This window comes from Carcharodon carcharias, chromosome 8, assembly GCF_017639515.1.
Source record: "Carcharodon carcharias isolate sCarCar2 chromosome 8, sCarCar2.pri, whole genome shotgun sequence".
NCBI classification, from domain to species: domain Eukaryota; kingdom Metazoa; phylum Chordata; class Chondrichthyes; order Lamniformes; family Lamnidae; genus Carcharodon; species Carcharodon carcharias.
In genome coordinates this window covers 45,815,413-45,839,289 of record NC_054474.1, presented here as the reverse complement: position 1 = coordinate 45,839,289, position 23,877 = coordinate 45,815,413, and the positions used below count along the sequence as shown (strand labels likewise).

At 42.0% G+C, this 23,877-nt stretch overlaps 1 protein-coding gene across 2 annotated transcripts in view; it reads left to right on the top strand.

Annotated features, from left to right (window-relative positions):
- Positions 1-23,877, top strand: part of LOC121281211 (polypeptide N-acetylgalactosaminyltransferase 10-like) — a 167,847-nt gene that overhangs the window by 133,282 nt on the left and 10,688 nt on the right. Inside the window, exons 8-12 of one of the 2 annotated variants that reach the window (XM_041193993.1) lie at positions 2,691-2,798; positions 10,416-10,637; positions 11,734-11,850; positions 13,418-13,567; positions 16,317-16,475. In XM_041193993.1, the coding sequence (XP_041049927.1) occupies positions 2,691-2,798; positions 10,416-10,637; positions 11,734-11,850; positions 13,418-13,567; positions 16,317-16,460 (741 nt within the window). In that variant the 3' untranslated portion in view covers positions 16,461-16,475. Of the gene's footprint in view, positions 1-2,690; positions 2,799-10,415; positions 10,638-11,733; positions 11,851-13,417; positions 13,568-16,316; positions 16,476-23,877 lie in introns of those variants that run through there. The other variant, XM_041193992.1, reaches the window with a different exon arrangement.

Here is a 23,877-nt window from a genome sequence, read left to right as displayed (position 1 = left end):
GATGAGGAGAAATTTTTTCTCTGGGGGTCAAGTCTGTGGCAGTCTTCCTCAGAGAGCATGAAGGCAGGGTCATTTTGAATATTTTTAAGGCTGTGTTAGATAGATTCTTGGTTGACAAGGGAGTCAAAAGATATAGGGGGTAGGAAGGAAAGTGGAGTTGAGGCCAAAATCATATCAACTATGATCTTGGCGGAGCGGGCTCGAGTGGCCAAATGGCCTACTCCTGCTCCTAGTTTGTATGTAAACACCTGCTGGGCCGAATAGCATTTTTCTGCATTGTAAAGCCGATTTAACTGTTTGACAACTCCTTTTAACTTGCCTGTAACCATCTACTTCAATGAGTTTTCCAAGTTCTAAAGTGGTGGGTGAAGTCACTGTTAGTAGGTTATTACTAAATTTAAAAAAATGTCTGTTGCTGCAGATCATTTCATCTGTTACTTTTCCTGATCTCTTTACAAATGTGATGAACTGTGGACTAATATGTGACTTGCCATTGAGGTTACTTATTTTCTTTCATGTAACAGCTGACGTATGTGAGTAACATTTCTATGTAGGAGTGCTGTATAATGACAATGTTACACATAGCTAACTTGGACCTATATGAATCTGGGGTAGCTAATGGAAGCACCAGAGGTTCAATTGTCACATGCTAAACAGCTCCACAGGTTATCTGGAGCCTCGATAGTTAAACCATAAGACCATAAGACATAGGAGCAGAAATTAGGCCAATCGGCCCATCAAATCTGCTCCGCCATTCAATCATGGCTCATAAGTTTCTCAACCCCATTCTCCCGCCTTCTCCCCGTAACCTTTGATCCCCTTACCAATCAAGAACCTATCTATCTCGGTCTTAAATACACTCAATGACCTGGCCACAGCCTTCTGTGGCAATGAATTCCATAGATTCACCACTCTCTGGCTAAAGAAGTTTCTCCTCATCTCTGTTCTAAAAGGTCTTCCCTTTACTCTGAGGCTGTGCCCTCGGGTCCTAGTCTCTCCTACTAATGGAAACATCTTCCCCATGTCCACTCTATACAGGCCTTTCAGTATTCTGTAAGTTTCAATCAGATCCCCCTCATCCTTCTAAACTCCATCGAGTATAGACCCAGAGTCCTCAAACGTTCCTCATATGTTAAGCCTTTCATTCCTGGGATAATTCTCGTGAACCTCCTCAGAACCCTCTCCAGGGCCAGCACATCCTTCCTGAGAGACAGAGCCCAAAATTGCTCACGATATTCTAAATGTGGTCTGACCAGAGCCTTATAAAGCCTCAGCAGCACATCCCTGCTTTTATATTCTAGTCCTCTCGAAATAAATGCCAACATTGCATTTGCCTTCCTAACTACCGACTCAACCTGCAAGTTAAGAGAATCCTGGACTAGGACTCCGAAGTCCTTTTGCACTCCAGATTTCTGAATTCTCTCCCCATTTAGAAAATAGTCTATGCCTCTATTCTTCCTACCAAAGTGTATGACCTCACGTTGTATTCCATCTGCCACTTCTTTGCCCATTCTCCTAACCTATCCAAATCCTTCTGCAGCCTCCCTGCCTCCTCAATAATACCTGTCCCTCCACCTATCTTTGTATCATCTGCAAACTTAGCCAGGATGAGCTCAGTTCCTTCATCTAGATCATTAAGGTATAAAGTGAAAAGTTGTGGTCCCAACACTGACCCCTGCGGAACTCCACTAGTCACCAGCCGCCATCCTGAGAAGGACCCCCTTATCCCCACTCTCTGCCTCCTGCCAGACAGCCAATCTTCTATCCATGCTAGGACCTTGCCTCTAACACCATGGGCTGTTATCTTACTGAGCAGCCTCCTGTGCGGCACCTTGTCAAAGGTCTTCTGGAAGTCCAAGTAGATAACATCCATTGGCTCTCCTTTGTTTAACCTACTCATTACCTCCTCAAAGAATTCTAACAGATTTGTCAGGTATGACCTCCCCTTGATGAAACTATGCTGACTTTGCCCGATTTTACCATGCACTTCCAAGTATTCTGAAATCTCATCCTTGATGTTCTCCATTGATGTTGCCTCACTCCTTGGGATCTGAACTTGGGCAGCAGGCCTGTGCTTTCTCTCCAAGCTCAGTCTCTGGAAACTTCATGGCGCTCAGTATGCTCTCCTCTGTGCTGATTAATCACCCATTTTATAGTTCTTTCCTTCTTTCCTCTCCAATCCCATGCTAAATTTGGGACATTATACATGTCCTCTCACTTAGCATCGTTAGACCCTGTGGGGCCTGGTCCCTGGCAATGGAAGCCTCCATGCTATGTCTGTTTTCAAAGGATGATCCTTATCTGTTCAGTACCATCTCTCTCTCTCTCTCTCCATTGCCTCACCCACTCCCACTCCTTCCCAAATCCTCATCTGTTCATCTTCTAAGTATTGTAAGTAAGATCTTGTTACATTGTGTTAAAACAATACTGGAATGTATAACTTTGAAATGGGAACTAAATTAATTCTGTAGGTGCAAATCCAATTATCGCTCACCTTTCAACTCAACTTGAATTGAGGATTACTCTTGGTCACCTCCTGTGTGAACATCATGAGAGATTGACTAATGTTAAATAAATCTGATCTTTTTGAACCACATTGGGTTGATCAGATTATTTTGAAGCGCTGATGGCTTATATTATGCTATCTCAAATTTACATTGTTATTATGTTGCTTTTGAATGGGCTTTCAGGTATGGATGTGTGGCGGACGGATGGAAGATATCCCTTGCTCCAGGGTAGGGCACATCTACAGAAAATATGTTCCCTACAAGATTCCAAGTGGATTTGGCTTGCCCAGAGTAAGTGATTTCCATTTACATGTACTTTTTTCCCTCTTTAATTTTCATTGTGGTAACCTGCCTGTTTTTAAAGGAAAATTTGGATACCATATATGTTTCACTTTTGATTGATAAAATATATCCATGATACCACTTAGTATTCAAGGCTGAGAAAATTACGAAATGACTGAGTATACTGAATACAGCAAAAATCTATGGGCCCTACAACATCTGGTGTATGGCTGAAGACGTGTGCTCTGGAACCAGCTGTGCTTTTAGCCAAGCTGTTCTAGTGCAACTACATCACTGGCATATATCCAATAAAATGAAAAATTACCTAGGTATGTCCTGCCACAAAAAGTGGGGCAACTCCAATTGCCAGTTACTGCCCCATCAGCCTGCTCTCTATCGTCAGCCTAGTGATGGAAGGTGTCATCGACATTGCTATCAAGCAGCACTTACTCACCAATAACCTTCCCACTTCTGCTCAGTTTAGAGCCAGGACCATTTGGCTTTAGACCTCATTACAGCCTTGTCCAAACACAGACAAAAAAGTTGAATTTCAGAGGTGAGGAGAGACTGTGCCCTTGACATCAAGGCAGCATTAGACAGAGTGTGGCATCCAGGAGCCTTAGGAAAATTGGAATTAATGGGAATTGTGGGGGAAACTCGTGATTGGTTGGAGTCATATCTAGCAACAAGAAAGATGATTGTGGTTGTTGGAGGCCAGCCATCTCAGCCCATGGTCATCGCTGCAGGATTTCCTCAGGCACAACCATCTTTAGCTGCTTCATCAATCACCTTCTCTCCCTCAATGTCAGAGGTGTAGGCGTTCGCTGATTCTTCAGTTCCATTTGCAACTCCTCAAGATACTGAAGCAGTTTGTGCCCAGATGCAACAAGACCTGGACTGCATTCTGGCTTGGACTGATGAGCAGCACATAACATTTGCAACATGCAAGTGCCAGTCAATGACTATTTTCAGAAGGACAGAATCCAAACACCTCCCACTGACATTCAACAGTATAACCATCCATATCCAGGGTGTCACCATTGACCAAGAACTTAACTGGACCAGCCGCAAAAATACTGTGGCTATAAGTGCAGGTCCGAAGCTGGGTTTTCTCTGATTCTCTAAAACCTTTCTACCATCTAAAAGGCACAAGTCAGGAATGTGACTGCATACATTCCAATTGCCTGGATGATTGCAGCTGCAACACCTATGCCCTTTCAGTGATTGTTTTTTTAAAAAAAGGCAAAGGCTAGAAAATTTCAAAATGCTGCAAAAAGTAAAAGATAATTTCCCGATGAGACATGAAGTTCAAACATTTAACTTAGGAAGCACAAGCTACAATCTTGGCAATTAATAAAGACAAGAATAATTTTTTAAAAATCATTTGACCAATGCAATATTGCTGAATCACAGAATTGTTACAGTGTAGAAGGAGGCCATTCAGCCCATCGTGTCTGCACTGGCTCTCTGAGCATTTTAACTTAGTGCCATTCTCCTGACTTTTCCCCATAATCCTGAACATTGTTTCTATTTAAATAATCATCCAATGCCCTCTTGAATGCCTCAATTGAATCTGCCTCCACCACACTTCCAGGCATTGCATTTCAAACCTTAACTACATTGCTGTGTGAAAAAAGTTTTTTCTCACCTCGCATTTACTTCTTTTGCAAAACACTTCAAAACTGTGCCCTCTGGTTCTACATCAGTTTATGAGCGGGTACAGTTTCTCCCTATTTACTCTGTCCAGACTCCTCATGATTTTGAAAACTTCAATCAATTCTCCTTTTAGCCTTCTCCTGTCCAAGGAAAACAGTCCCAACTTCTCCAATCTTTCCTCATAACTGAAGTGTCTCATCCCTGGAACCATTCTCGTAAACCTCTTCTGCACTCTGTCCAATGCATTAACATCCTTCCTCTAATGTGGCGCCCAGAACTGTACACAGTACTCCAGCTGAGGTCTAACCAGTGTCTTATATAAGCTCATCATAACCTCCCTGCTCTTGTGCTCTATGCCCCTATTAACGAAGCCTAGAATACTGTGTGCTTTAGAAACAGCTCTCTACTTGTCCTGCCACCTTTAATGACTTATGTACATATATAACTAGGTCTCTCTTCTCCAGCACACCCTTTGGAATAGTATCCTTTATTTTAAACCGTCTCTCCATGTTCTTTGTACCTAAGTGTATCACCTCATACTTCTCCACATTAAACTTCATCTGCCACCTATTTGCCCACTCGACTAATGTGTCACTGTCCTTTCAAAGTTCTGCATTGTTCTTCTCACAGTTTACAATTCTCCCAAATTTGGTGTTGTCAGCAAACTTTGAAGTTGTCCCCTGCACGCCAAGATCTAGATCATTAATATATATCAGCAAAAGCAAGGGTCCCAATACTGACCTTTGGGGAACTACAAACCTTCTTCCAGCCCAAAAAATACCAATTAACCATTACCCTCTGTTTCCTATCCCTCAGCCAATTTTGTATCCACGTTGCTACTGTTCCTTTTATTCCATGACCTATAGCTTTCATCACAAGTCTGTTGTGTGGCTCTGTATCAAACGCCTTTCGACGTCCATATACACTACATCAATGGCCTCTCCCTCATCAACTATCTCTGTTGCCTCTTCAAAAAACTCCAAGTTAGTTAGACACAATTTTCCTTTAACGAATCCATGCTGACTTTTCCGAATCAATTCACATTTTTCCATGTGATTACTAATTCTATCCCGAATAATTGTTTCTAGAAGTTTCCCCACCACCGGAGTTAAACTGACTGGTCTGTAATTGCAGGGCAGATCTTTACAACCTTTTTTGAACAAGGGCATAATGTTTGCAATTCTCCAGTCCTCCAGCACCTCCCCGGAATCCAGGAAATATTGAAAGATTATTGCAAGCGCCTCTGCAATTTCTACTCTCACTTCCTTCAATATTCTTGGATGCATCTCATCCGGTCCCAGTGCCTTATCAACTTTAAATACTAACAACTTACCCAGCAGCTCGTCATTAATTTTAAACACTTCTAGTGACTGAATTTCCTCCTCTGTCACCATGGCCTGGGCAGCATCTGCCTCGTAGGTAATGACAGATGCTAAGTATTCATTTAATGTCTCAGCCATGCCTCTTGTCTGTATGTGTAAATCCTCTTTTTGGTCCCTAATCGGCCCTACTTTTACCACCCTTTTACTATTGATGTGCTTATAGAGTACTTTGGGATTTCCTTTTGTTAGCTGCCAGTCTTTTTTCATATCCCTCTTTGTTTCATGTATTTGCTTTTTCACGTCCCTTCTGAACCTTCTGTATTCAGCTTGGTTCTCAATTGTATTTGCTACCTGACACTTGTTGTAAGCACTTTTTCTTCTTTAACTTAGCTTCTATCCCCTTTGTCATCCAGGGAGCTCTGGATTTGTTTGTCCTACCCTTCCCTTTTGAGGAGACATACCTTGACTGTGCAGAAACCATTTCCTCTTTGAAGGTAGCCCATTGTTCAGCTACTGTTTTTTCCGTCAACCTTTGGTTCCAGTCTATCTGGCCCAGCTCCGATCTTGCCCCATTGAAATCCGCTCTCTGCCAATTGATCATTCTTATTCTATAATGACCAATGTCATTTTCCACTGTCATCCTAAACGTTATGATTCAATAATCACTATGCCCTAAATGTTCCCCCACTTTCACTTGATATACTTGGCCCACCTCATTCCCAAGAACCAGGCTAGCAGTGCCTCCTTTCTTGTTGGACTGGATACATACTGCTGTAGAAAATTCTCCTGAATAATATAGGAACGCTTGTCCCTCACTACCCCTTGTACTGCCACTATCCCAGACTGCATATGGGTAATTAGAGTACCCCATTATAACTACTCTATGATGCTTACACCTCTCTAATTTCCTTACAGATTTGTTCCTCTATATCCTTCCCACTAGCTGGTGGTCTATATATTACACCGAACAAAGTAATTGCATCCTCCTTATTCCTTAGCTCAAGCCAAATCGATTCTGGCCTTGACTCCTCTGACACATTCTTTTTCTCCAGTACTGCAATACTCCCGTTAACCAAAAACACCACCCCTCCTCCTTTTTTCCCTTTCCTGTCTTCTCTGAACACCTTGTAACCAGAAATATTTAACACCCAGATTGGCCCCTGTTATTGCCACAACATAATTTTAAAAGTCAATCTCTGCCTATAACTCCCCAGTTTTATTAACTATACTCAGTGCATTCATATACATGCAGTGTAACCCTGATTTAGACTTCATTACTTGCTCCCTTACTCCGATGCCATCTATTAACTTATTATGCTCTATTTTAGTGCTATCTGTCTCTCCCAGCATTTCGTGTGGCCTGGTATTACTCCCCGGCTGAGTTAGTTTAAAAACCCCCCAACAGCACCAGCAAAACGCCCCGCATGGAACTCAGTCCCGGCTCTGTTCAGATGCGACCCATCTGGCTTGTACAGGTGCCATCTCCACTTGAGCCAGTTCCAGTGTCCCAGGAATCTAAAGCCCTCCCTCCTGCACTATCTTTCTAGCCACGTGTTCATCTGTCTCATCTTCGTATTTCTGTACTCACTTGTATGTGGCATTGGCGATTACTACTTTAGAGGTCCTCCTTGTTACTTTTCTACCTAGCTCCCTAAAGTTTGATTGCAGGACCACATTCCCCTTCCTTCCTATGTTGTTAGTACCGATGTGGACCATGACCTCTGGCTGTTCGCCCTCCCTGACAAGAATGTCTTGCAGCTGTTTTGTGACATCCTTGACCCTAGCACCAGGGGGAAGCAACAAACCATCCTGGAACCACGTTGACGGCCGCAGAAATACCTGCCTGTTCCCCTAACTAAAGAATCTCCTATCAGTACTGCCCTTCCTCCCCTCCTGTACAGCTGGACCATCCGTGGTGCCATGGGCTTGGCTGTTGCTGAATTCCAAGGAACCATCGCCCTCAACGATATCCAAAATGGAAAACCAATTTGTGAGCAGGACCTCTGGGAACTTCTGCACTACCTGCCTGCTTCTCTTGGACTGCCTGGCGGTCACCCATTCCCTATCTGCCTGCTTTCCCCTAACTTGCAGCGTGACCCCCTTATCTGAACGTGCTATCCACGTAGTTCTCTGCCTCACGGATGTACCTCAATTACTGCAGCTGCTGCTCAAGCTCTGAAACACGGAGCTCAAGCTTGTGCAGCCGGTGACACTTTGTGCACATGTGCTTGTCTGGGTCACAAGAAGTGTCCACGATTTCCCACATGCAACAGGACGGGCATTCCACTTGGCTGAGCTTTCCTGCTACACTTTAACCTTGAACTTTTAAAGCACTTTAGTTACTTTTACTTACTTTAACCTTACTCTTGTACTATTAACTATAAACTGGAGATTAGTAGAAAGTAGAAATTCTTGATCCTTAATCACAAATCAGTTCCTTTCCTGTGCCTATATAATCTTACTTTCAATGTGTTTGTTTAGAAATTTATATTTTTCAAAATTACAGGGGTTGAAACGCAGTCCCTAACAGCAGCTGCTCAAGAACCAATCAACTCACAACTTTCTTGTGATGTCACTCTCACACTTTCTTAAAATCCACTGAGCAGTTCAGGAAGGGTGCTCCTATGCAGGTCTGACTGCCTCTTCTCTCGCGCTGTTTTCAATCTCCCGACTGTCTCTTCTCTCATGCTGCTGTTTTCAATCTCCCCAATGTTGGAATGGAGGCCAGAATCAGTGGAATGGAGAGTGTGTCTGTGTTTGTGTGTGTGTGTGTGTGTCTGTGTGTGTGTGTGTCTGTGTATGTGTTTTTGAGGCAAGGGGGTTATGATATCGGTTAAGACGATAACAAGAAGGAACAAATTTAAGATGATCACAGAAGAATTAAAAGAGAAGGTTTAACAAGAATCTTCATGCAGAGAGGGTTTGGAATCTGGGATTCTCTACCATAAACCATTGTTGTTATAGAGCTTGCAGTTTTATTTTAAAACACAATTAAGAATGTTGCTTAAAGAGAGCCTTTGAAGGGTTATAAAAGTCAAGTAGATGAGTAAAATCAATAAGTTTTTTTTCTTGAGTAAACTAGATGTGCGGAATGACCTGTATTTATGTTGTAACACAATGATTCCATGATATGAGGACATTGCATCAGGAATGTAAGAATATGGTTAACTTTCCTGTCCTGCACAAAGTATAAGGAGAACCATGATGACTACATGCTGGTTTTTTTCCTCCACCGGAAAGCATTTGTTGCTTCCCATTTTTTTGTTGCTGCCTTACATCTTGCTATCAGTTCTTTGCATTTTCCAAACACTTTCCTGAGTTTCTTTTCAATTTGCAGTACATTTTTCAGCTGATGACATATCTTACCATTCAAACATTAAAACATATATTGCTTTGCTTTCACCACAGATAGGTACAAATGGAAACAACCCACTAACTTATCAAATTGCCTTTGATTATCTGTCTGCACAAATGAGAAACAGCTCCAGCATTTATAGACAAATTTTGAGGAAGCAGCTATTTATATATTTTTCTAGTGGTCAACATATCAATTTAGATCCAAATAAAAGGGTAAAACAGGTCCATGGAGGCATTGGTCGCTGTTAGTCTTGTACCGTTCTACATGTTTGACACTACTGAGGTGTAATGGTGGAGGACTTGTTGCCAACAAGTGCTAAATGTTTCATGGTGCACTTTTGTTAGTTTGGGGTACAAGAACCAACTCTTTGAAGTTAACTTAAACCAAGTTTCCCTTACATTATCAGAATTGTAGACTCAGTTTAAGTGTGAATTGAGCCAAGTCCTGCAATTTATGCTGCTTGCTTGCTTTGTAAATGTACACATCATATACAGTTTAAATTTTTCTCCTCTTCTAAGAGGAGAATTCAGCAGTGATTTGGACTCCAGTTTATACTGACATATGCCCAAGTTTATTGTGGAATGAAACCTTCCATGAGGCTTTTTTTCTACACACAATTTAGTCAAGTTTGAATATTAAATGTAGATAGATTTAACTGTTTTCAGCTGTGTGTGAGACTTTGATTGAACAATATTAATAAAATGTTTGAGCTGTATGAATTATTACCTTTGAAATCATCAACATTAACACTTAGGTGAGCTGAATTGTGCATCCAAAACTAAATACTGGTGAGGACTTAAGATTTGTGCAAGTCGCCAATGTGATGAGACAAATTTAGAAGCCAGAGGAGCTTCAACCAAGTAGGTACATTGCTATATGTTCAGGCCACTGCCACACATCCAGCTTTTCGGATAACAATTTGGCAGATCACAAAGCTCGAGCAACTCATGCAATGTTTCTCTTCCCGGAGCTTGTAAAAATCTGAAGTCCATTTTTATGTACACCCAAACAACTCCCTCAAAAGGAAAGAAACGGCCAGTACAGCAAGGGAAATCCGATTAACCAATATTGCACAAAACAGAAACTCCAGATTCCACATGATTGCCAGTCCACATTGGCAAAAACTTTGCATCTCCTCACACACTTGAACTTCAAGAATTTTAATGAAATTTTTCAACCCTTAAAGCATTTCAGGAGATATGTATATAATGTACCAAATTTATTCTTTTTCATTCTGCAAAAAAAACCCGATTACTTATTTCATTCAGAAAAATTTTGTTTGTGTTACAGAATTTGAAACGAGTTGCTGAGGTGTGGATGGATGGGTATGCTGAGTATCTCTATCAACGAAGACCAGAGTACAGACATATTTCTGCTGGAGATTTGGTTGCACAGAAAGAACTGAGGAATGCCCTTAATTGCAAAAACTTTAAATGGTTCATGACTGAAGTGGCATGGGATTTGCCTAAATACTATCCACCAGTAGAACCTCCAGCTGGTGCCTGGGGAGAGGTGTGTTTGCAGGAATCTACAAAGGGATATTATTGTTCAGTGTTATATAATTGGCAGAAGGTGTGTTTAGGTGAGGGAGAAGACAAGATTTTGCTAAGCATTGGATGTTGCGTGAGACCCCTATAACTAAAACTAGTGTCCCAATAACTATAAGCCTTGTAAGTATAACCTCAACAGGCAGTGGAACCCTTTATTTAGGTGACACCACTGGTTCCTGAAATGATGAAAAGGTCAATGAAAACAGTTTATTAATAGGTCCTTATAAAAGATGGGTTTAAGTGGAGTGAACTAGTGCAGGTGATAGAAAGCCAGACCATAGCCGGGAAAACCATTGCATTGGAGAACTGAATAGTTACATAGGTGAACAGTGAAATGTATGAGGTAAATGTTAATAGAGTTTTTATTTGTTTTCCTAGGGTAAAAAATGTAGAAACAAGGGTTGATGAGTTAAGAGGGGGAAGGCCATGAACCAGTAGAAGGGTGTTACATGTCAAATGGAATTATTTCCTGAACAGATGTCAATGGAGCTTATAACAAGGAATATAAAGGTACAGTTTCAAACAAAATTCCACCAAAGATGGTGATTTCTCCTATTGTTTAGCTAGCTGAGAGCATGGCAGGGTTGAGATTCTTAAACACTGAAAAGCAAATAGTTAGCTGATAGAGGTAATTGTAATAATATTGGCAAAGAGAGAAGTTCAAAAAGTGAACATTTATTAAATTAAATACATTAATGCTAATAGTTTGCAATATTCATGTAGAATAGAAACACAAATAGAAGTTATTGATGGATTCTACATAGCCCACAAAAGGAATGGCTTTGAAGGCCAAATATCCTTTTGTCCATATTTTGTTTTCATTGCTGGTAGATGAAGATCGATCATAGTTATAGAAAGGAGGAAGGTTAAGCTACTTTCATAAGAGATTTGAATCTGTGTAATGCACAACTGTCCCTGGCCCTCACTGTGCAAAGTTCACAAAGCAGAAGAATTGTTGTCCAAATATCGCAAGTTAAACTCTTCCTATTGCGTTTGGGGTCCCTCTTTTGCATTCATTATAAATACTGATTTGTGATATAATCAACTTTCTTTCCCAGATTCGTAATGTTGGTATTGGTCTGTGTGTGGACAGTAAACATGGGGTTTCTGGCTCACAGCTGAAGTTGGACGTTTGCATCAAAGGTGGTGCAGATGGAACCTGGTCTCATGAACAGGTTAGTGAACTGAAACAGTGCATTAATTTCAATTACCAAACTAAGAACCACTTGGTTATGCTGCTGATACTCTCCATCTCTCCTCTTCTGCTTTTGTCTGTCCCTTTCCTGCTGCTTCTCTTCCCTTAACTCTGCTCTTTTTTGTCTGTCCTTTGCTGCTTTATTCTCTGTTGTGGACGGTAGAGAGGCACTGGATGGTATGACGTGTTTTACCAAGGAGAGGAGCCACCAGCAGTTGTAGGCTGTATTTGGGATGGGATTTATGGGGAAAATCTGATTTTCAATGGGCCTTTCTTATACCGCCTTCCAATCATTATTTCCCATCTCCTCCATCCATTGTTGGAATCATAGAAATTTTACGGCACAGCAAGAGGCCACTTGGCCCATTATGATTGCGTCAGCTAAGAAATTAGTTACCCAGCCTAATCCCACTTTCCAGCATTCGATCTGTAGCCTGCAGATTACAGCACTTTTCAAATGAGTTGAGGGTTTCTGCCTCCAATATATTTTTAGGCAATGCGTTCCAGACATCTACTACCCTCTGGGTGAAAACATGTTATTATCTCCCCTCTAATTTTTCTGCCAATCAATTTAAATTTATGCCCCCTAGTCCCGGACCCCTCTGCTAAAATAAACAGGCCGTTCCCATCCACCCTAACCAGGCGAATCACAATTTTGTACATCTCTTTCAAATCTCTCTTCAGCCTCCTCTGTTCCAAGAAGAACAACCCCAGCTTATCTAATCTTTCCTCAAAGCTGCATTTTTCCAGTCCTGGCAACATCCTCAAAAATCTTCTCAGTGCCCTTTTAGTGCAATTACATCCTTTCTAAATGGAGATGCCAGAACTGCAAACAGTACTCAAGTTGTGGCCTAACTAATGATTTATACAGTTCCAGCATAACCTCCGTGCTCTTATACTCTATACCTTGGCTACTAAAAGGAAAGGATTCCATGTGCCTATTTGGCCACTTTATTAACCTGTCCTGCTACCTTTAGGGATCTTTGGACATTCAGTCCAAGGTCCCTCACATCCTTTACACCTCTTACTACTCTCCCATTAATTGTGTATTCCTTTGCCTTATTTGACCTCCCCAAATGCATCACTTCACAATTTTCTAGGTCAAATTCCATTTGCCACTTTTCTGCCCATCTGACCAGCCCATTGGTATCTTCCTGCAGTCCACAGTATCCTCCTTGCTATCTACACAGCCAATTTTTGTGTCATCTGCAAACTTCTTGATCAGATCCCCAACATTTACATCCAAATCATTAATATATACCACAAAAAGCAGGAGACCTAGTACTAAGCCATGTGGAACTCCACTAGAAACAGCCTTCCATTTGCAAAAACACCTGTCAACAATTACCCTTTGTTTTCTGCCACTGAGCCAATTTTATATCCAGCCTGCTACATTTCCCTGGATCTGATGCGCTTTTAATTTTTAAAATCAGTTTTCCATGTTGTCCCATTCCTTTTCATAGGTATTGTGTAAGATTTTCAGTCACATCACTCGTAATTTGTTACATTATTAATTTTCATATGTGATTTTGTGCTTCGGCCATCAGGTATTAACATTGGGTTGGCGAGAAGATATACGCCCTGGAGATCCCTTGCACACTAGAAAATTTTGTTTTGATGCTGTTTCACATAACAGTCCAGTCACATTATTTGATTGTCATGGAATGCGTGGAAACCAGCTATGGAAGTATAAAAAGGTGAGTGATACGAATTAATTTTTAAAAGGGTATGATTTCCAACAAGCATAAATAACATCGATGAGAGGGCAAATTCACAGATGGGGAGCAAGCTTTTCTTAATACCACATATTTTTGGAAACTCTCTCTTCTCCAAATTGACCTAGCATATTAAGTTTAAATAATTAAATTAGTGTTGATAAAGGAAAAGTTTTAATGAGAGATTGACCTTAACCAATTTCTATAATTTCTTCAGTAATTCTACTTAAAATGGAAATATTATTGGAATATTTCAAATGACCTCACAGCTATCATACTATACTTGTCACACTACAAAGTGCCACACTTGAAAGTATGTCACATATGTATCTGATTAATTGATATTATTTCATTAAAATTACAACTCACAGCAGAAAGTATAGGATATATTTAAGAATGTAACTAAAAGCATAGGTAAGGGGGAACCAGTGGAAGTAGTATATTTGGATTTTCAGAAGGCAATTTTATAAGGTGCCACACAAGAGGTTGTTGCGCAAGATAAGGGTTCATGAGATTGGCGTAATATATTAGCATGGATTGAGGATTGGTTAGTGGACAGAAACAGAGAAGGAATAAGCTTCAGTGGGTCATAGGGTCTCTTGCTGCTCCTTATGTTTCTAAAATATATTAACTGGGAATACAAATTACTAATCGAGAATCAACAGTCAGCAAACAGCTACCAATGCAGTTAACCTGGAAGAGAAAAGGAGCCATGAAATTACTAAAAATATTGATTGACACAGGAGTCAAATAAGAAAATCTGTGATGGCAAGTGTCCTATTTAATTTTGCTATTGCTTTAATTTTCGAGGCCTTATCATCCTTGTTTTAGGACATGCTGCATGCTACTGGCTTTGAGTTGTTTGACTGTGTCCAGATAGAAATCAGCTCCTCCATTATTTCTCATACACTGAACCTGCATGCTCAATTAAAACCCCTGCACCAGCACTCTACTGTGCCCTTGTCAGAGTAGTTTTGGCAACAGATAAAAGGTAGGGAGGAAGCTCAGCGTGGTTTCTAGCGAGATGCTTAGCCTGTGTTCTCTGAGTTAGGCTTCAGGTTGAAGTTGAGAAAGCTGATGGAGTCAGGACTGTGACATGGAAATGCAGCTGGAATCAATTTTACCAATAACTTATCATAGGATTGATACAGCACAGGAATAGGCCAGTTGGCTTGTGTTCATGCCAGCTCTCTTCCAAAAGCCTCCCAGTCCCCCATAGCTCTGCAAATTATTTTCTTCAGGTACTTAACTAATTCCCTTTCGAAAGCCACGATTGAATCTGTCTCCACCACAGTGCATTCCAGACCCTAACCCCTCGCTGTGTTTTAAAAAAAATTGCTGTTCTGTTTCTTGACCATTCTGCCCGCCAATGGCGTCAATGTATAAATAATCACACTGCATGGCAATCACCTTGTTAAAGACAATTGCTAGTTAAACAGGTGATGGGCATTGATTATCCCATCTAAGCAAAATAGAGAGATACGGCTGGAACACTGTGGAAGCTACTTGGAAGTCAGTAGCACTAAGGAGTTGTCTTGAAAATAAACCAGCTTGAACTAAAAGACCAGCCTGGATTAATTCTTCCACCACAACCTCTTATTGTGAGTAACATGGTAGCAGAGGATGAACTTTAAGCTTTGCTGATTGATTGCTGTATATGAAGATTTTTGTCTCATTCCTCTGAGGGAAAAGAAGTGTACTGTTGCTGACAATTTAAGTTATGGAATGGCAGAAGGATGGTGCAAAATTGCAAGCTTTGACTATCTCCCAATTTTTTCTGACTCTGAACCTTATCAGCAATGTAGGGCTGAAGTTGAAATATGGACCCAGGTTACTTCCATACCCCTGAAGAAGTAAGGTATGGCTTTGGCATTATCATTACCAGCCAAAGTAAGATAAGGAGTAAGATATTTTCAGAGTGAAAAGTGGATGATTTGGATCATGAAGAGGGATTGAACCTTCTGTTACAATTTTTGGATAAGTTTTTCAAAAAGGATGAGTTATTGGAAGCATATGAATCTTGGACGATCTTTGATAGATTTAGGAAATCAGACGATCACCCTATGGAAGAATATATCATGGATTTTGATAAATTGTACAGGAGACTACACAGATTTGAACTTGAAATTCTGGAATCGGTATTGGCATTTAAATTACTGGACTGTGCTCGCATTTCCCACATTGATAGTCTTTTAGTACTAACAGGGGTTTAGTTCCGGGTAAAAGAATCTCTCCTAGATCAAATGGCTGCTGCCCTAAAAAAAATTCCTGGGGAAACAGTCGATCCCTGCCACTTTCTTAGCAAACGTGAACAACTATGCTGTGAAACAAAGGATAGAGGATTCAATGGTGGCCGAATTTCGAGGTCGACCAAATATTAGACGAAGATTCCAGTACAAAGATGGGGTTAATGACAAGAGGTCTGAAAATGGTTGCAACCCTAGCCAATTTGAGAGTTGGGACAAAAAGCGTGTATAAGATGGTAACTGTAGGCGTTTAAACCCAAAAAATGCACAGGGAATGGTTAATCAGTGCTTTTGGTGTGATTCCCAGTATCATTACGCGATGAACTGCCCACAGCGAAGGAATCACATTTTTGAAGTGACCCACAAGACAGATTCATCTGAAACTGAAAATGATGATGGTGACTGTCATGCTGGAATTGTATTGATCAGTGAGAGTTTGAATCTGGTGATGAGTATCTTGATGGTATATTCCTTCAACTGTGCAGCTCTGGACAGCAGTTACAATTCTACAGTGTGTGGCATGGACTGGTTTGACTGCTATCTGGAGTCTCTCGATGAGGCAGACCGGTGGAAGGTCAAGGAATAAGAAAGCTCTAACTGCTTCAAGTTCAGAGATGACAATACATTAACATCCTCCAATGGGTGGTCCTCCCTGGTAAGATAGCAGGGATCAATTTGTTTATCAGTACTGATGTGGTTTCTAGCGAGATTGTTAAGTTGATCTGCGATGAAGGAGGCTCAGATGACACTAGATATGAAGAATGATAGAGCAGTAGTGTTTGGAAAGAAGGTGGATCTACATTTTACTCAGTCAGGCCATTATTGCTTGCCACTAAGGAAGCCAGAGATTTCTCATCAAAAAGTTCATGAAATTTTGTTAACTGCTGAGAATAAGAGTTTGGTGGACAAAAAATGATCATTTGGAAATTATATAGTTTGCACATCCAGCGCCACAGAAACTGAAGACTCAACTTTGAGATGGGGGAGTGGTCGATAAAGGATACGATGACCTTATTGAATAAATCATTGCTCTGTCAAATTTATCTTAAATATTGACACTCGCCAGGGAGTTTAATGATGCACCGGCAACGGACTTGAAAGTTTGAAACAAGGATAGGGGTATTTTGTTACTACACTTCACATAGAGATGGCAATCAGATTTAGCCTATCCATTGTAATACAGTGAAGACAAAAGGACCATTGTCAATAAGGTCATGGAGAAATGGATAGGAACAGGATTAGGAACACCAGCAAAGTTCCTCACAGATAATGGTGGGGAATTTGCCAGTGAGGAATTTTGAGGTATGTGCAAAAATTTAAACATCATAGTTATGCACGCTGCAGCCGAGAGCCTGTTTAGTAATGGTCTTTGTAAAAGAAACCATGTAGTAATAGATGACATGTTACATAAAATATTGGCTGATCAACCAGATTGTAAATTGCAAATGGCACTAGCATGGGTGGTGCGCGAAAAGAACTCTCTACAAATGGTTGGGGGGGGGGGGGGGGGGGGGGGGTACAGTCCCTACCAGTTGGTGTACAGAAGAAATCCGAAGTTGCCTTCGATGTTGTCAGATGCTCCCCCTGCTCTAGAAGGGACTAGCATTAGCTCCATCTTTTCAGCTCATCTGAATGCTTTGCGTGCGGGAAGAAAAGCTTTAATTAAAGCTTAAGTTATGGAGAAAATTCGGTGGGTCCTACGGCACCGCATAAGACCATCGGGAATGCAGTTTAGACAAGGAGACATGGCATATTATTAAAAGGGAAGGCCAGAAAGAGTGGAAAGGACCTGCAAGGTAATAGGGAGTGATGGGAAAACAGTAATTGTGCAACACGACAATCAAACTGTTAGGGTGCATTCTTCGCAGTTAATTGGTACTGACTATATCTTAACAGGCTCTGAACAGGACATAGAACGCGAGGATGCACCATGCACTTAACTACCCAGTGTGTGTGTATGTGATGAGGAGCAGGCTACGGCAGATACAGGGTTGACTGACACTGAGGTACAGGACAATGCTATTCGTCCAGAAAGGCAACTACCCAAAGTAGGAACAAAGGTAACATACATACATGCCAGAAGGGACCAGTGTGTGGAAGGATGCCACCATCATAGGGAGAGCAGGAAAGGCTACTGGTAAATACAAACATTGGCTAAATGTGCAGGATGAAGCACAGGAGACAAGACCTGTTGATTGGCAAACCGAGGTAAAGATGTGGAAACTCAGAAAGCACAGTATGAGTTCCGACAGTGGAGCAGAAAGTGGCCGTGACCCTAGAAAAAAATCACCGATTTGTGAACGGGGTTCTGCTCACATGGGAGAAAGATCATATATAGTAGTCCAGAAAAGGAGAGGAATGTGAGTAGACGCCATAGCTTAACAAGAACGGGGACTAGACAGCACACTAGGAATCTCAATAGGAGCAGAAGTCCTTATGACCGAGATTCTAGTAGCTGCTAATAAATTGGAAAATAAGCTGATAGAGGAAGCCAAACAGAAAAAGTTAGAAAGTTGGAAGGAATTTGTGGTATATTCTGAAATACCTGACAGAGGACAGCCAGCTTTATCTCACAGATGGATCTGTACAGAAAAGGTACTCCCAGATGGCAGATATAAGGCCGAAGCGAGTAGTAGCCTGAAGGTTTGAAGAGAGACTAGAAGATCAGGATGTCAAAGTGGACTCATCTACTTTGGGGAAAGTGAGTTTGAAGATTTTGTTAGCTATTTTGGTGTCCTATTCCTGGGAGCGCAAATCGATTGATATAAAGGCTGCAATTTTACAGGGGGAGAAGTTTCAAAGGGAAGTAGACCCCTATATTAAATGCTTCTACTAAGGCCAGTGTTTCTGCAGCTAAGGTGCTTTTCACTACCCTTATTTTCTTGGCCTCCCAAGCCAGCAAGCAACATTTATCATTCTTTCCCACCAAGAATATGATAAACCTTGCTGTGCTGGAGTACCCATCTGGAAGATTGGCATGTGAAGCATTGCTAAAAATGACCAACCTCGTATCTTCTGGATCACCCAAGGCTGGAAACTTGAGCGCACATCTCTCAGAACTTAATTTTTAAACTGTTTTATTTGCTCTCAGAACTTGCTTAATTGTAGCACGTTTCACCATGCTACTCAGCTCCAACATATCACAACCAGCGTCAGGCCTAGTCTGAGTGCACAACCAGTTCCAATGCCCAATCTAACTTCTCAACTGTACCGTTTCTTCCTTAGTAGCAGGATCCTCTTTTTGTGAGGATCTAACCCGTGTTATTGGGATATGATTAACATTTTCTAGACTGTTGATTCAATGTCACTCCTAACTTGCTCTGCTTAATATTTAAACCTATGTATTTAAAGGCCCCTGAAGCCTGACTTCCGACCTTGAATTCCTTCTTTATCTTCTAGATTGCCCATTGTTCAAATTCTACAGAGCCTCCCCACAGGAAATCATCAACGTGCATGATAAAGATTCCAGCTAGTTTCTCCTTATAGTACCAGTAGAACATCGCAGGCTCCGCCTTTAACTGAATGCAACTTGTTTTCAACAGGACAGACCTCACAGAAAAATAACATATTCTTGACGCATCATTCAATCCATAAATACTTGTTCAGTTTCCATAGCTTTCCTTCTACATCCCCGGCTTCTTTGGGCAGTTTCAAAAAAACTGAGGGAATGGGATGGAGTTCTTACAGGAAGCGGGATGTGAGCAGCTGTAGTCGAGGTAGCTGTGAGAGTCGGTAGGCTTGTAATGGATATTGGTGGACAGTCTATCACCAGAGATTGAGTCAGAGAGGTCAAGGAAGGGAAGGGAAGTGTCAGAGATAGACCATGTGAAAACGATGGAGGGGTGGAAATTGGAAGCAAAATTAATAAAATTATCCAGGTCTAGACGAGAGCATGAAGCAGCACCAAAGTAATCATCGATGTACCGGAGAAAGAGTTGTGGGAGAGGGCCGGAGTAGGACTGGAACAAGGAATGTTTCACATACCCCATAAAGAGACAGGCATAGCTGGGGCCCATGTGGGTACCCATAGCCACATCTTTTATTTGGAGGGAGTGAGAGGAGTTTAAGGAGAAATTGTTCAGTGTGAGAACAAATTCAGCCAAATGGAGGAGAGTAGTGGTGGATGGGGATTGTTCGTGCCTCTGTTCGAGGAAGAAGCGGAGAGCCATCAGACCATCCTAGTGGGGGATGGAGGTGTAGAGGGATTGGACGTCCATGGTGAAGAGGAAGCGGTTGGGACCCGGGAACTGGATATTGTTGGTATGATGTAGGATGTCAGAGGAATCAAGGGTGTAGTTGGGAAGGGACAGGATAAGGGGAGAGAGAATGGAGTCAAGATAGTGAGAAATGAGTTCCGTGGGGCAGGAACGATGTGGGTAGTGGTATTTCACCGGCAGCCGAGGCCTCCCATTTATTCTACACCTCTCATGTCTCTTCACAGTGCCAGACTAGAGTCAAGCTCAACAGGGTCTTCTTTCCCCACAGGTTCTGCCAAGCCCGTTCCCTTGTTTTCGCTAGATAGTAGGTAGGGACAGTGAGAATCTCGTTCATCCATTCATGCGCGTCACTAATTAGATGAGGAGGCATTTGGCTATTTTAATACGTACAATTAATGTTGCGTCCAATCCGAGTATTTACGTGGCTTCAGGAACCCACAACCAAGGGTAGTGAATCAGTTGAAAGGGGAGCTCAGGGACAACTGATCTTGATCTTCAATATTTGAGTAAGCATGGAAGTTCGTCACAAAGGTACTGATGAAACTAGGTAGCCGATCATATGGTTAATGGTCCGAAGACCTACCCTGAATAACTTCATCTGAAAGTGCGTTCTTTTTATTAATTATTTACATCAACACAGGAAAAAGCCATAATTGTTAACATAATTATAATTTACATCGTGCAACCACTTCCCAAACAACTAAACAAGGTAAAAGCCAAAACCGTTATGCCAGACTAAACATGTTCACTTAACCAATATGTACAAATTATCCACCTTACCCGCCCACCGGGGATTAGGTGTTAGAATTCTCAGTCTGGAGATAAACAATACCCATCTCGTGGCACCTCTCCGTCCTTCATCTTGGGTCTTGTGACATCTCACCAGGTGGTCTCTGTGAAACGATTCTCTGACTACTGGTCTCCAAAGATTTGTAAAAGTTCCAAGGTCAGAGAGATTATCAGTCTTGAGATAAGCTGGGCGAAGGATTTGTATTTGTGGATCATCAGGAATTGCATGAGGCTGTTATTCAAATCAAGCCACTTCCCTCTTGCTCCCATGACGAATCTGAAGAAATGCGCTGACGTGTCCCCTGTCAGTTCTAATATCTCGTCCTTCAGATGTTGGTACTTATGTTCTTTCTCGGCCCAAGCTTTCTCCAACGACATGTTATTGTCTTTGAAACCCACGATGACATCCACCACCGCTACTTCTCCATCCTTGACGAGGACCAGGTCTGGCTTCCAGAGTCTCGGTTCCAGGTGAGATGTTCAGCCGTACCTGGCGATAAACTGTTGCAAGCGGTCCAGGATTTTGTTATGTCTTTTGATCCGAGCATTTTTAACGAACAGACAGTTCCCGGAGATGCGAGCCAGTGATTCGAATGGGGCCTCACATCGTCTGCAGGATTTGTTTGCGTGTTGTCTGTCTCGGTTTAAGGTGGATCTCATTGGGTAGAGATTACACCGCAGTAGTAAGCTGTTAATGAGTCTGGACTGTTTAATGTTAAAACAGAGGCGTAGTCATTTCCGTAATACTTGATGCCCGTTCCTTGGCATTGGAGTTTGGTCCACTTTAAATATTCGACCTCCCTCCAAGCCGCGTATCTATTGATGGGTTTTGGTCTGGACGTTTGGGTAGTATCCGTCCATCCCATAGCGATACCAACTTTGTCTGCGCCATTTCCTTCATTTGTCCCTCTTAGACCTCCACTATCCTTGAGGGATTCTTCGATTTCCCTGAACACTTTAAGGTTCCTCAGGGAGTCGATTGTTTATTTTCAATACCACTGAATCCAAACGAGGCCTTTATCACCATGTCCGGTGAGCTCTCCAACGCCTCTAGTTTCTGGATAATGGTGGATGGAATCTGGACTTCAAGTCTCGGCATGGCTAGACCTCCATTCTGGTTACTGCTGTATAGTAATCCATCCATTGTATGCGGTGGAAGGTGTAGGATTTCTTTTGTTGCTTTCTTGATATAGTGATCCAGTTTAACCAGTGTGTTCTGTGAGACCTCTGAGGATTAAGTGAAAATATATTCTGGGTATCATATGTGTTTTAAGGATTTCGATCTTTTGGATAGGCCAAAGTGCTGCCTTCTTCAGATTTTCTTTCCACATACCAATTTTGGATCCCCATTGCTCCTCAGTTACTCCCGCCCAGGGGTCAATTCTGGCACCCAGATATTTCTCCGTCTCTCCTGGTGGTATGTAAGAGGTCGGATTTCCTCTCAGCTGCCAGTTCGCTCTACTGTTGTACAGGAATGTCTTCCTTTTGTGGATGAAGTGGAAGCCCTTAGTCTTCCTGGCATTCATCTCCAACCCCGTTTTTTGGCATAAGTCCTGTACAATGGCCAAGTTCTTGGTCATGCCAGCATGGGAGTCACTGAGCAGAGCAATGTCATCAACGAATGCCAGAGCTGAACAACTCATCTGTGTTCCCCAAAAGGGCAAGTGGACGCCCAACTGTACCTCTTGTAGGGTGCAGATCAGAGGATCCATCATGATATTAAACAGTATAGGTGATAACGGGTCACCTTGTTTGACCCCTCTCATGATGTTAATGGGTTTTGTTCTACCGTCTTTACATTCTATGTATGTGTCTGTTTCCAGATCTGTCATCATGGTTATGAATGATTTGGGCAGCCCCACTCTTTGAAGTGCTTTCATGAGCATTTTATGCCCTACGGAATCAAACGCCTTAGCCAGGTCCACAAAGACAACGGCCAGCTCTCTCCTGTTACATTTCGCCCCTTTCATGATATTACTAAGAATCTTGATGTTCTCATTGCAACCAGGAGTCGCCACCAGAAATCCTTTCTGCCTGGGGTTTATATGGACCGCTTCACTTAAGCGTTTGGCGATGATCTTAGTAAAGAGCCGTAATAAGATCAGGCTGATTGTTATTGGCCGCCAGTTGTCTATATTTTTAAGTTTTTCAGTGTCGTCAGTCTTGGGAATGAGAACTGTACGACTTTTTTAGCACCCGAGGGATGGAACCAGACATGAGCCAGAGGGTGAAGAGGCGTGGAATCCGGTCTTCAAACTCCACCTGGATGTCACTGATGTTTTCCCACTTCATCCCATCAGGACCTGCTACTGTGTTCTTATCCATGCCATGTATTGCCTGTTCAACCTCTTCCTTACTTATGGGCTCTTCCAAAGAGTCGTAGCCTCTCGTTCCCTTGTATGGTGCAAACTTCCATAGGTTTGCTTTGTTATTGGGTTTGGAAAGTTTTTCTGTAAAACTCTCCTCTTGTTCAGCTTTGCTGAGTGGACATAGCAGGGTGGATGGTGCACATGATTTGATGTGCTATTTTCCTTCTGTCAATCTTATTTGCCAACTGTGTAGATTTGCTTTTTTAGCTGCCCACTTTTTCTTTGCTTTTGTGTTTCTGTTTCCATCTTTTGGGCGAGCTACTGTATTCTTGGACCGCTTGCCAGTTTGATCAACCTTCCTTTCATTCGGTATTGCATCTGTGATGCTTTCCATGAGGCCGATGGTCAAGGCTCTCGTTTCAGGATCATCGGTTACAATCATTAGTTCCTCAGCTGATTTCAGCTGATCGTCCAGATCCCTGGATCTAGGGATACTGATTGGGGGTCACACATTCTTTGCCGTTCGGGGACCGATCCCTGGCACCAACTCTGCATCTTGTGGAGTTTCCATTTCCAAAGCACCTTTCGCCTGGCTGCTTTGCGATGTTGGTATGCTTGTTGATTTTTGCTCTGCTTTCAGGAGATATCGTCTCTTAGAACCAATCCGTCTGTTTGTTTTTGATATAAGATGGACTGCAATCTTTTTGTTAATATCTGCGCAGCCTTCGTAC